We start from the raw sequence: 13,106 nt of genomic DNA on the forward strand, positions 1-13,106 counted from the left end.
AAGCTTTTTAAAAAATCATGAGTGGGGTATTACTGGTGTTTTATGTCGTAGAATAAAACATGAAAATATATTGAGCTTGTGTTTACCACAGACCATATTTCAGGCTTTTAACCAAAATCCCATTAAAAAAACTCACTGATTTCAGGAAGATGGAACCGGAAGTCCTAAAATGCCAACCTGTTTCCGGGATTTGGCCTACAAAATACGCCATCCCTGCAACACTCTATTCCCGATGGACAAAATTAAAGGATTATTTCACTTTAAAATAAAAATGATATATTCCTTACATTTTTATATATAGCACCTTTCTGGGTACCCAAAAGCTTTACATCAACCACCACCAATGTGCAGCATCCACCTGGCTGATGCGATGGCACGGCAGCCATATTGCGCCAGAATGCCCACCACACACCATCTTATTGGTGGAGAGGAGATAGAATGATGAAGCCAATCATTATATATGGGGATGATTAGGAGGCCATGATGGACAGAGGCCAATGGGCAAATTTGGCCAGGATGTCCTGCTCTTTTTCGAAGGACATCCTGGGATTTTTAACGACCACAGAGAGTCAGGACCTTGGTTTAACGTCTCATCTCATCTAACGCCTTACCCCAAGCTTTACTCACCCTCAAGCCATGCTAGGTATATATTACTTTCTTCTTTCTGAACGCACTCATTGTGGATCCAGGGGGTTAATAAAGGCCTTCTGAAGCGAAGCAATGCGTTTATGTAAGAAAAATATCCATGTTTAACAAGTTATAAAGTAAAATATCTAGCTTCTATATCTTAAGCTTTTTTCGTAATTTGAATAGGGAAGGCGTAGGACGTAGTGTTTTGAACTGTGAGAATTTTACACTTTCTAAATTGGATATGGAAGGTGGTCTGGCAGAAGCTAGATATTTTATTTTAACTTGTTAAACATGGATATTTTTCTTACATAAACGCATTGCTTCGCTTCAGAAGGCCTTTATTAACCCCCTGGATCCACAATGAGTGCATTCAGAAAGAAGAAAGTAATATATACTTGTTATATATGGATATTTTTCTTACACAAACGCATCACTTCGCTTTAGAAGGCCTTTATTAACCCCCAGAGCCATGTGGAGTATGTACATGATAGATGGATGCACTTTCTTGAGCTTCATACTCGTTGGTCCCGTTCACTGTCGTTATAAAGCTTGGATGCATCAGGATATTTATTAATATAACTCCAATTGTGTTCATCAGAAAGAAGAAAGTCATATACACCTAGGATGGCTTGAGGGTGAGTAAAGCTTGAGGTAATCTTTATTTAAAAGTGAACTAATCCTTTAAGTCCCGCCCAACATTTTTTCTTGTTTGAGAAGCCGTTTCACTCAGATATACATTATATTGCAAAAAGTTTTGGGACGCCTGCCTTTACATGCACATGAACTTTAATGACATCCCATTCTTAATCTGTAGGGTTTAATATGGAGTTGGCCCACCCTTTGCACCTATTACAGCTTCAACTCTTCTGGGAAGGCTTTCCACAAGGTTTAGGAGTGTGTTTATGGGAATTTTTGACCATTCTTCTAGAAGCGCATTTGTGAGGTCAGGCACTGATGTTGGCGAGAAGGCCTGGCTCACAGTCTCCGCTCTAATTCATCCCAAAGGTGATCTATCGGGTTGAGGTCAGGACTCTGTGCAGGCCAGTCAAGTTCTTCCACACCAAACTCACTCATCCATGTCTTTATGGACCTTACTTTGTGCACTGGTGCGCAGTCATGTTGGAACAGGAAGGGGCCATCCACAAACTGTTCCCACAAAGTTGGGAGCATGAAATTGTCCAAAAAGACTTGGTATGCTGAAGCATTAAGAGTTCCTTTCACTGGAACTAAGGGGCCAAGCCCAACCCCTGAAAAACAATCCCACACCATAATCCACCCTCCACCAAACTTTACACTTGGCACAATGCAGTCAGGCCAAGTACCGTTCTCCTGGCAACCACCAAACCCAGACTCGTCTATCGGATTGCGGGACAGAGAAGCATGATTCGTCACTCCAGAGAGCATGTCTCCACTGCTCTAGAGTCTAGTGGTGACGTGCTTTACACCACTGCATCCGACACTTTGCATTGCACTTGGTGATGTAAGGCTTGGATGCAGCTGCTCAGCCATGGAAACCCATTCCATGAAGCTCTCTATGCACTGTTCTTGAGCTACTCTGAAGGCCACACAAAGTTTGGAGGTCTGTAGCTATTGACTCTGCAGAAAATTGGCGACTTCTGCACACTGTGCGCCTCAGCACGCGCTGACCCCGCTCTGTGATTTTACATGGCCTACCACTTCGTGGCTGAGTTGCTGTTGTTCCCAATTGCTTCCACTTTGTTTTGATACCACTAACAGTTGACCGTGGAATATTTAGTAGTGAGGAAATTTCACAAATGGACTTATTACACAGGTGGCAACCTATCACTGTACCACGCTTGAATTCTCGGAGCTCCTGAGAGCGACCCATTCTTTCACAAATGTTTGTAGAAGCAGTCTGCATGCCTAGGTGCTTGATTTTATACACCTGTGGCCATGGAAGTGATTGGAACACCTGAATTCAATGATTTGGAGGGGCGTCCCAATACTTTTGGCAATATAGTGTATGTCGCAACCTCTGTTAATGTATTTGCTATTTTTATATTTTTATTTTTTTGAGCCCCTTAGTCGTAACAAGTTAAAAATTCTTGATCTTTAGGCTTAAAACTTTTACAAAAAAGATTGTGGCTTTACCAGGGTATATAAACTATGATATAAACTAAATAAATAATTACCATATAAATATTTAGATGTTACTCCAGCATATTTAAAAAAGCCATACAGAGAGATCATTTTTTTGATAATGAAACATCCCAATTTATCATTTTATTTTATTTTATTATTTCTCGCCATGGTGACAAAAACACTGGTATCTGAAAGTGGACTTGAAAGTGAAAAAAAAATCTTGTATATTTTAATCAATCTAGTTCCTCATTCATATATCAAATCACTCTAGGTTCATTGAGTGTTGGTTTTAATGGATACATCACCACACCACATTCAACCAAATCACGAGATTTCACTCTGGTACAAATATAATGATTCATAATGAAAATGAAATACAAAAGCATTGCCACCATATGCTGACAATGTAAAATGAAGCAGGAACATCCTTTTGCATATTACCATTTGCTTTCTTATACCAAACTTTGATAGTTTCAGATTCTCTTAGAGGAAAACCATTGGCTATTTTTTTTTCCTGTCAAAAACTAAGATTTTGGTTAAACATAATCCTGTTTGAAGTGTTTCTAAAAGAGCAATTCCTCTTTGGTGAATATTTTGACAACAATTCAACTTTTATCCTCACTTTCAAAGAATGAAGTCTTACCCACAAGACTCCTACTTCCCCCAACCCGTTTTAAATGCAGAGTTTTCAAGACTGAATTGGATCCAAACTATGGCAGATGTGCCTTTGAGCCCATGCCTGTAACTATTCTCCATAGTTTCTCTTTTTCTCTCTCTTTCTCTGTTCAAACCACCATGACCTAGAGAAACACCACAGCGGTATTCTGGTTACACTCTGGTTTAACATGCACATGGCGCTCAGCGTTATACAACACACACACTTACGCTCACTCGCTCACACTCACTGCCAGGTTCCCATGCCTCTCTGACATTTTAACTTTCCTTTTGTCTTCTTGTCACACAGTTTGTGCCACAAAATCATGAGAAATCCCACGTAGGCTGATGTGCTAGTCAGCGTGGTTTAGGTTTAGTGGTCTAACCGTGATGATCCCTGCAATGAGAAGTCTGCCAATAAATCCTTGCAATGGTCAATGTGGAGACTCACTGTGGCCAAATGATCACCTTTTGTTAGTACTTTAGCACGTGTTTCAGTTATACAATATTGTATGTTGTGCACTTTGAAATCATATATATATATATATATATATATATATATATATACATATATATACATAAACTATACACATTATAAAGGAATCTATTTGCATAAATGACGGTGAACTGCTTGGGTAATATTTCAGATGAATATGATAACAATCCTTTCCTGCTGAAACTGCCTCTGAGAACTCAGCATGGAGCAAAACCACACCACCGCCACCCCCCTCTATGATACCGAGAGCTGGGCAGTTGCTACAGGTCTTAGCAAAACAGGAAATTTCATGTTTCCTTTGCTACTTTTAGCAACTGTACTTAACGTGCAACTTCTGCGAATCTACATACATGCACTCTTGCAAATCTGTCTTGGACTTAATGTATATCAATCAAAAAGAGTGCCAAATTTCAAGTAGGCTGTTGGCTGTATGTTGTAAGCATAGTGTAAGAAATTGAGGATTATTTTATAATTGTTATAATAGCTAACATAATGTTGATTTAATTTAAAGTTAAGAAGAAAACTAATAAACTAATATGCCTTTTGTTTAAAACTAAGTGATATACAGCGTGCACCTTCGCATTTGCGCGTTCTTTTGAAGAGTGCGCACAAAGTATAACTTCTGACAAGACAGGAAGGGCCAATCAAAATGCTCTTGCAGTTGAGAAACACTGGAGTACACTATCAAAATAATGAGAACAAAACTTTCAAATGGCTTTATACAAGCTGTGACTTGAAATATAACCATATATAACGTGTTAAATTCATAGTAGTAGTCGTGTATGGTCCTTTTTGAAGCATGTTTTGTAAAAGGTTTATGTATTTGAAACAAGGACGTAAGAAATATTCAATATCCAGGGTAACCATATGTAAACATTTGATAATTTGGCACTGAAAAACCCATATTGAACAATGTCTGTCATGTTTACAGACCTGAGTTTAAATTTAACCCTTACACAACAATATTTGATTGGGGAACTTGTTTTATCAAATAATATATTCAATATAAAAAGCTTTGGCACAAGCCATCAAATGCTAGAAGTTAATTTGGATCAATCTTTTGCCAAATGAATAAATGCAAATATAAAACAATGACTGACAGTTTAAAGGAACACTCCACTTTTTTTGAAAATAGGCTCATTTTCCAACTCTCCTAGAGTTAAACAGTTGTGTTTTACCGTTTTCGAATCCATTCAGCCGATCTCCGGGTCTGGCGGTACCACTTTTAGCATAGCTTAGCATTCATTGAATCTGATTAGACTGTTAGCATCTCATTCAAAAATAACCAAAGAGTTTTGAATTTTTTTCTATTTAAAACTTGACTCTTCTGTAGTTACATCATATACTAAGACCGATGGAAAATTAAAAGTTGCGATTTTCTAGGCCGATATGGCTAGGAACTATACTCTCTTTCTGGCGTAATAAACAAGGAACTTTGCTGCCGTACCATGCAGCAGGCGCAATGATATTACAGTCATTGGTCATTTTTGAGCAAGATGCTAACGGTCTAATCAGATTCAATGAACTATGCTAAGCTATGCTAAAAGTGGTACCACCACCAGACCCGGAGATCGGCTGAATGGATTCAAAAACGGTAAAACTCAACTGTTTAACTCTAGGGGGATTGGAAAATGAGCCTATTTTCAAAAAAAGTGGAGTGTTCCTTTAAGTAACACCATGGAACTTTTGGCACTCTAACAGTTGATAAACAGAACTGCATGCATCTTGCGCATTGTAGCCGGAGCTACTTCTCTCTGTTTATGTCTATGACGAGTCACGCCGGTACTGTGCTACTCTGCAGCAGTGCCGACCCGACCAGTCTGAAATAGTCAGAATATAAATACTTATAATAGGTGTACCGTAGTGATGCAGGATAAGACAAAAACACAGTTTGGAAAATGGATTCATGATGTACTTGCTCATTATATAAATTTTGAACACAAAAAAGTTACACGGTAAGTTTTGTTTAAAAACTTTCACATTTACAAACCATACAGCAGCCAGATATTTTCACGCATTTAATTGACGATAAAATGAAATACATTCACATTCTTAAAGACCAATATGGCCTAAATTTTATTTCTGTTATGTTATGTCCAGTTGTCTGAGCATATTTGCATGTTAGCCCCTTATTTTACAGAGACATTCATTAGTTTTACAACGTTTCTCAATAAGGAGTCGGCCGCCAGCATCTCTTTTTAATAGCGCGAGGCAACATTCTTGGCTTAAAGGTGAGCATGTAAATGACAGAAATACCCATGATGGAAATACTGACTGTTAAAAAGAGAAGGATGTACCACACAGCAGACTCCTCATTACCCATACCACCACAGTAGACAACGTCCAAAAGGACGATCTTGTGATGCCTGTGGTTCATGTCCAAACAAGTAATCTCGGAGAGATCTACAACATTAATGTCTTTATTCTTCCTGAAGGTCCTGTACCAGTCTAAATGGCAACAGTTAAATGCATTTCCATTCATATAAACAGTCTGCAGTCTTTGAGCTAACATGCTAGCATGTTGGGACTGAATGGTTGTCAACATGTTATCCCTCAAGTCCAGAAGTTTGAGGTTTAATGCCATTAGAGATTCGGGAATCTCTAGTAGTGAGTTTCTACAGATGTTTAAAGACTTCAATTGGCTGTACGGAGAAAAGTCGAAGTCTTGAAGACCGGTATTGCCAAGTCCCAAGTGCTGTAAAGTGTTTGCGAGACCTTCCAGAGATTCCTGTTTGAGGTGTAGGTCTGGATTGCTGGAAAGTTCAAGGTGGGTTAGTGGAGTGCCCTTGAACACTGAAGATGGTATGTTTTGAATGCTACAGCCGGCAAGATAAAGCTGTTTTAGGGAAACCATGTTGGACAACACAACACATCCTGAGAAACTTTTGTAGTTTGGCAAGTAACACACGTCCACTGCATTGTGACTGAGATCTAGTGTGCTAAGATTTGGTAGACTAGTAAATATCCTAGATGGAAGTTTCTGAAGGTCATTTGTACTCAGATTCAGATGTGTGAGATTATTTAGCTCACTAATAGAGCGTTGGCTTGCTTTTAGCTCAGTTAACCTGTTTCGGCTAATGTCCAGTTCGTAAAGGGTGACTGGCAGATCTTCAGGCGTCAAACTAATGGACTGCAAACAGTTACTTCTCAGCCTCAGCCAGTAAAGATGCGGCATCTGTTGAATGAATCCATGGGGGAAGTAGTTTACCTTGTTTTCACTCAGGTCCAGGAGCTCCACCGAGGAAAGATCACCGTGAAGGTTCTCATTCCAGATCTCCATTGTGATGTTGCTCACATTTTGCCCCAAGTTGTAGTACTCAACCCTAGTGGTCCAGTTTGAAGATGTGTCATTTGCAAAGTGTTGGTAAAAACCAACTAGATTATTTGACAACAGCAAAGTTCTTATTCGGTTGTATGTTGGAAGGAATGGAAAGAACAGCAAATGGTTGTCGGATAGATCCAATGTCTCCAGCTGAAAAGTCTCATTAAGAGATTGGTTGGTTATGAACCATTCGATTGAATTGTGGCTGGCGTTTAGGACCAGTAGTTGAGTCATTTCAAAGTTGACCAAACATGGCAAGCAGTTGAAGGCCAGGTTCAACCTCTGGAGTTTTTTCATGTGATCAAATGCTCCACTGATCTCAAACAACAAATTTCTCTCGACGTTCAGCTCCTTAAGCTGATGAAGGCTTCTGAATGTTGACTCATCCAGCCTCAGCATGGAATTCCGGGACAAGTATAGAGTCTCAAGCGAGGACAGATTCTGTACCAGCACAGACACCATGTCCGCCGAGAGACCATTACCTGAAAGATCAAGTGTCTTTAGTTTGGACAGAGAGCTGAAGGACTTGGCCACCTGCTTGTGTCCGTAATGAAGCTCATTGTCGGCTAAATTGAGGCTTTCTAATAGAGGCGATTCAGAGAACACACTCTCTTCCACCGTCATTAGCCGATTGTTGGCACAGCTCAACATCCGTAAAAACGGATACCTAGAGAGACAGCCATCTTGAAGATTTAACATAAGGTTCTTATCTAAGAAGATCTCCTCAATTTGATGTGGTAAATGATCTGGTATGGTGGAGAGCTGACAGCTGTTGCACAGAGCCGTGCCTTGGATCTGGAAATGTGGAGAGAGACAAAAGAGAAGGAAAGACTGATTTAGATTCTTATTAAACAATGGAAAAAATGTAAATAGTAGCATGATGATGTGACTTAATATTTCCACTACAGTTAATTTGGCTTATTTGAATCTTTTCACTTGCTAAGCACATGGGGAACATCAAAAATAGATGAAAATTTAGCCCACTTGTGGTATGCTGTTTAGCCTATATATGGTAAAATGTTTAGTCACGTAACCTAAAAATTTTACCTTCATGTGGTAATATCTAAATTCAAGTCAAAAATAATTAAAATGTCTTAATCAACCTGAATACATCAGGTTACAAATCATTTTGAAGGGTCATATTTTCTGTTTTGTAACCACCATGTAATATGTTTAAGCAATGTGGCCATTTCCTTTCCAGTGAATCAACATGTGCATCAGTGTTCATCTAGGAGTATTTGTACAGTCTTCCTTTTTCTCACGTACCAGTCTGCAGGGGAAAGTCTGCGGATGTCCTGAGGCTGAAAGCAGGACCAGCAGCAGTGACACCACGGCGTGACAGACCACGATGGACAAGCAATCGAACACCGGCATCTTAACATGATCACTGTGATGAAGGTGGAAGAGATTGTTGAAGCATCATGACTATAAGAATAAATTTCACAACTGTAAATATTTATCTAAAAGATAATCACACACATATCTACATACACACACACACAGTCAAACCAAAAATTAATTAGACATTTTTGATATATTTTTACTAGTGGGTGCAGGACACTATAGTTCATTTATGTAAGTGAGGATAGCAAAATAAAGTAAACTGTGACATATTATACCCAAAACTTCTTCATACAGTGGACTACCAGTACAATTGATAAAAATTTGGAACCAAAAATGATTCAGACACCTGAGCATGTTTTGCTTAAGTGTTATCTGACATAATTAAAGAGATCTTGTCATATTTTATTACCATTTTTTAAAAACTATAGTGAATAAACTGTATTAATGAAATGTTCAAGGTTAAATTTTGGTTTGATTGTATATATACAGTGATGTCCGCCCTAGGAAAATTGACATCTTCACACTTTATTCAAATATTATAAAAGATGTATTAAAGGTTTTTTTAAGCATATTGTATAGTTATGCTTCGAGTCAACTTTTATTTGTGCCATGCTGTCATAAAAAGAAATGATCAACACATGCAAAAACATAAGAGAACCAATGATTAATAATTAATGTATGGCTTTTCCTGTGAGATTTTTGTTTTTCTATGCTTTTTTCATAGTAAAATAAAACCTGTAGCATATTTTCATATTTTGATGGTTTAATCAAACTTGTAGGGTCATTAAAAAAAAAAAAAAAAAAAAAAAAAAATCCCCTCCTGACATCACTTTTGGCCACGTATTTTTGTTGAAACTGTGATATTTTTCCCCCCAGAATTCTTTGATGAACAGAAAGTTTGGAAGAACAGCATTTATTTGACACAGAAAACTTTCGTGACATTATAAATGTCTTTACTGCCACTTGTGATCACACACATACATAAACAGGTAAAATAAATTATTATAAAAAAGAAAAATTAAGATATGAGACAGTAGTCAAATGCAAAATCTTTCACATGGAAAAACTGTCTAACGTCAAGATGCATCGGAAAAGTCTTAATGGCTGGACACTTTCTGATCACACTTTACATTGTTCATGTAACAGTGTATTTACATAAATAAAAGTACTTATGTCTAATGAACATATTCACAAAACACCTTTGTGTCCATCTTGAAATTATAGATTTACAATGCTAATGAATTTAAATAACACAACACAGATACTATAATGTTAATCTCAAAATCTTTTAAACACTAAAATTGTTTCTTCAGACACTCCACTTTCAAATTATATATATATAAAAAAGGACTTTTACACCTAGTGGTCTACGTGTGGACAACAGAAACTCATGGCTACAGTTGACATCAATCTACTGCCAAATGTGATATACAGTCAAACCAAAATGTATTCAGACACCTTGAGCATTTCATTCATTAAAACAGTTTATTCACTATAGTTTAAAAAAATGGTAATAAAATATGACAAGATCTCAGAGTTAAACTGTGTCGGAAAAAATAATCTTGATTATGTCAGAAACCACAAGCAAAACATGGTCAGGTCAAAGTGTCTGAATAATTTTTGGTTCCAAATTTTGATCAATTTTACTGGTAGTCCACTGTATGAAGAATTTTTGGGTATAAAATGTCACAGTTTACTTTATTTTGCTATCCTCACTTACATAAATGAACTATAGTGTCCTGCACCCACTAGTAAAAATATATCAAAAATATCTGAATAATGTTTGGTTTGACTGTAGGTTATAAATCACATCAGTTAAGTATTCATTTTTCAAAGTGTATATGTGACCCTGGACCACAAAACCAGTCATAAGGGTCAATTTTTTGAAAATGAGCTTTGATGTATGGTTTGTTAAGATAGGTCAATATTTGGCCGAGATACAACTATTTTTAAATCTGGAATCGGAGGGTGCAAAAAAAAATATAAATATTGAGAAAATCACCTTTAAAGTTGTCCAAATGAAGTCTTTAGCAATGCATATCCACTCACAAAAATACATTTTTGATATATTTACAGTAGGAAATTTACAAAATATCTTCATGGAACATGATCTTTACTTAATATCCTAATGATTTTTGGCATAAAAGAAAGATTGATAATTTTGACCCATTCAATGCATTGTTGGCTATTGCTACAAGGGTCCAGGGTCATATATCTATATCTATATATATATATATATATATATATATATATATATATATATACCATATATGGTATCCAAAACTAAGATAAAAAATTATTTTGACACTTTCTGACACTGTATTAGTTAGCCTAATGTTATTATCAACTGTTCTTACTTTGAAGGACACCTGTGTGGATGATACTATTGACTTTATACATACACTAAAATGACCTTGGAATCATTAGGTTAAAAGTTATTTCAAAAATGACACATACGTTCCTTCTGAGACCTCTAAAAGGTCATCATTTGAGATATCTAAAAAGTCATTTGTTTGTATATGCCAGTTGGTTTGATATTTTATTATCTACTTGACCTTTTATGTGTGATCTAAGCGTCCAAATACTTTTGGAGCCACTGTATGCATTAACGTTAAGACACAATATCCTGCAAACAGTTCGACTACCACAAAAACTGTCATATTGCGCACTTGAAAGATACGACAGGTCACTTCGGGTGATTATCCCTGTAATGAGAGTATACTGACAGTCATATTGAATCAAAGCGGTGACCAAATCGCTATTAAACATTTAGTCTGGCTGTTTTAAATTTACACACACTCTCACATGGGTATAATGTGCACACTTACCCCAGCGGCCAGGATCGCGCCCTCCGCTCCTGTGTGAAGTTTACAGAAGACCATTACATCGGTTTGCGGGGAGGTTCTGTTGGCTTGGTCTCTTCGGAGATGCAAAGTGCTTGACATCTGCATCTCTGCAGTGTCTTTAGTAATTGCGGAAGCAAGCAAGCAACGGAAACGCAGTCACATGAAAACAGCCAAGATCATAATTTCACACAGACACACACACACACACACACACTGCAGGGTCAGAAATATGCATGTTATATATATATATATATATGTGTGTGTGTAAAAATCGACCACATCCCACAACAGTAAAAGTTTTTCAGTTTCAGTAGACTAATGGAGCAAGAGGGGGGCGTGAAATATATATTTAATGGTGCTAACATAAAAAAACATGAGGAAAAGTTACTGAACTGATAAATATGGCGCGTGTGAGGTGCAAATGCACATGTAAACTATAAGATGCACAAACATTTCACCTTATTTCAGTAGACCACAAAACCTACCAAGAGAACACACCCAAAGCACCCACTACTGGTTTCACTCATCAGATACTACTCAAGAGGAAACCACCAAGAGCTCACACCCTTCCTGCTTAGAAAGATGCAGCCCCATCACTTCTGCGCATTGAAACGGTCTCAGGCGTGCTGTTTGTCACAAGTTACTATTGTGAAAATGTGTGAAAACGTTGACACGTCACATTGCTTCATTTTCAAATAGGCATCTGCTGATAACCATCTACCTAAAATCAATTCAGTTTTACACATCGTACATACAAAGATTTTCATAACAGTAATGTTCCTGACCACATCCCATTTTAAACTCCCTACACTGCATAGCGAAAAGAAAGATGTATCAAACTGTAAAACAGTGGTTCAGGCTTCTAAGTGCAGATCGAATGTGACCAGTTTGTACAAGTAAACAAACCTGGTGATTTAAAATGCAGCTGAATGTACGAAAATCGTACGTAGTTTCGTGTCAACTATATTGTCTATGAGCTTGCTCGTGGAAAACTCGCCTCCACGATGTCAGCGTGTTGTGTGGTGCCCAGGCCATTACTAGCGGTTGTTGCTTGCTAAGCGGTTTTTTTGTGCATTGCAGTTGCTAGGGTGTCGAGTTTTTTTGTTTTGTTTTGTTTTTAGTGCAGTGCTGTGCCGTTGCTAACATGGATATGTATACATAAATGCACATCCAACTGCTCCAGACGCGTCAGCGCGCCCGCCATCTTGGAACGGTCAGCTTGAGTGAGCGTGTTGTCACTCATAGAGAATCAATTATGAGCAGCTTCTGGCTGTGAAATGGTCGAGATTTAAATTCCCGAAGAAATTAGATAACTTTTCACAGGTGAGAATGTTTTGGTTTGTGTTTTTATATGTATCAACTCAACATTAGGCACAAACAAGGCACTTTCTTAAGTCTCGAAGTGATAGTTCACCCAAAAATTAAAATTCTATTTTACTCACCCTCAAGTTATTCCAAACCTGTTTGAGTTTCTTTCTTCTGCTGAACACAAAGGAAGATATTTGGAAGAAAGTTTGTAACTAGGCTGCTTTGGGGCACCACTGACTTCCATAGTAGAAAAAAAAAAATACTATGGAAGTCAATGGTGCCCCAGAACTGTTCAGTTTCCCTTAATCTTCAAAATATCTTCATCAGAAGAAAGAATATGTTAAGAAAGAATATGTTCATCAGAAGAAAGAAATGTATACAGGTTTGGAACAACTTGAGGGTG

The 13,106-nt window shown here is 37.6% G+C and overlaps 1 protein-coding gene across 2 annotated transcripts; it reads right to left on the reverse strand.

The window, feature by feature from the left end:
* Positions 1–5,888: 5,888 nt before the first annotated feature.
* On the reverse strand, positions 5,889–11,606 carry nrros (negative regulator of reactive oxygen species). 2 transcript variants are annotated; one of them, XM_048174838.1, is made up of 3 exons: positions 11,378–11,606; positions 8,472–8,630; positions 5,889–8,000 (listed from the first exon to the last, which is right to left on the reverse strand). In XM_048174838.1, exons 2-3 carry the CDS (start codon positions 8,577–8,579, stop codon positions 6,051–6,053), a joined length of 2,058 nt encoding a protein of 685 aa, XP_048030795.1. In that variant the 5' UTR covers positions 8,580–8,630; positions 11,378–11,606; the 3' UTR covers positions 5,889–6,050. The 2 variants fall into 2 exon arrangements, with proteins under 2 accessions (XP_048030795.1, XP_048030794.1); XM_048174837.1 differs by having other exon boundaries at positions 8,472–8,592; positions 11,378–11,604.
* Between the last annotated feature and the right edge of the window lie 1,500 nt (positions 11,607–13,106).

This window comes from Megalobrama amblycephala, linkage group LG22 (assembly GCF_018812025.1).
Source record: "Megalobrama amblycephala isolate DHTTF-2021 linkage group LG22, ASM1881202v1, whole genome shotgun sequence".
NCBI lineage: Eukaryota > Metazoa > Chordata > Actinopteri > Cypriniformes > Xenocyprididae > Megalobrama > Megalobrama amblycephala.

What these genes read in the sequence shown, in the direction of transcription:
- nrros (XM_048174838.1), bottom strand. Translation starts at nt 8,579, where the DNA reads ATGCCGGTGTTCGATTGCTTGTCCATCGTGGTCTGTCACGCCGTGGTG. An exon ending in AGACTTTCCCCTGCAGACTG is followed by an intron (nt 8,001 to 8,471) that starts GTACGTGAGAAA and finishes CCACATTTCCAG; the next exon opens with ATCCAAGGCACGGCTCTGTG.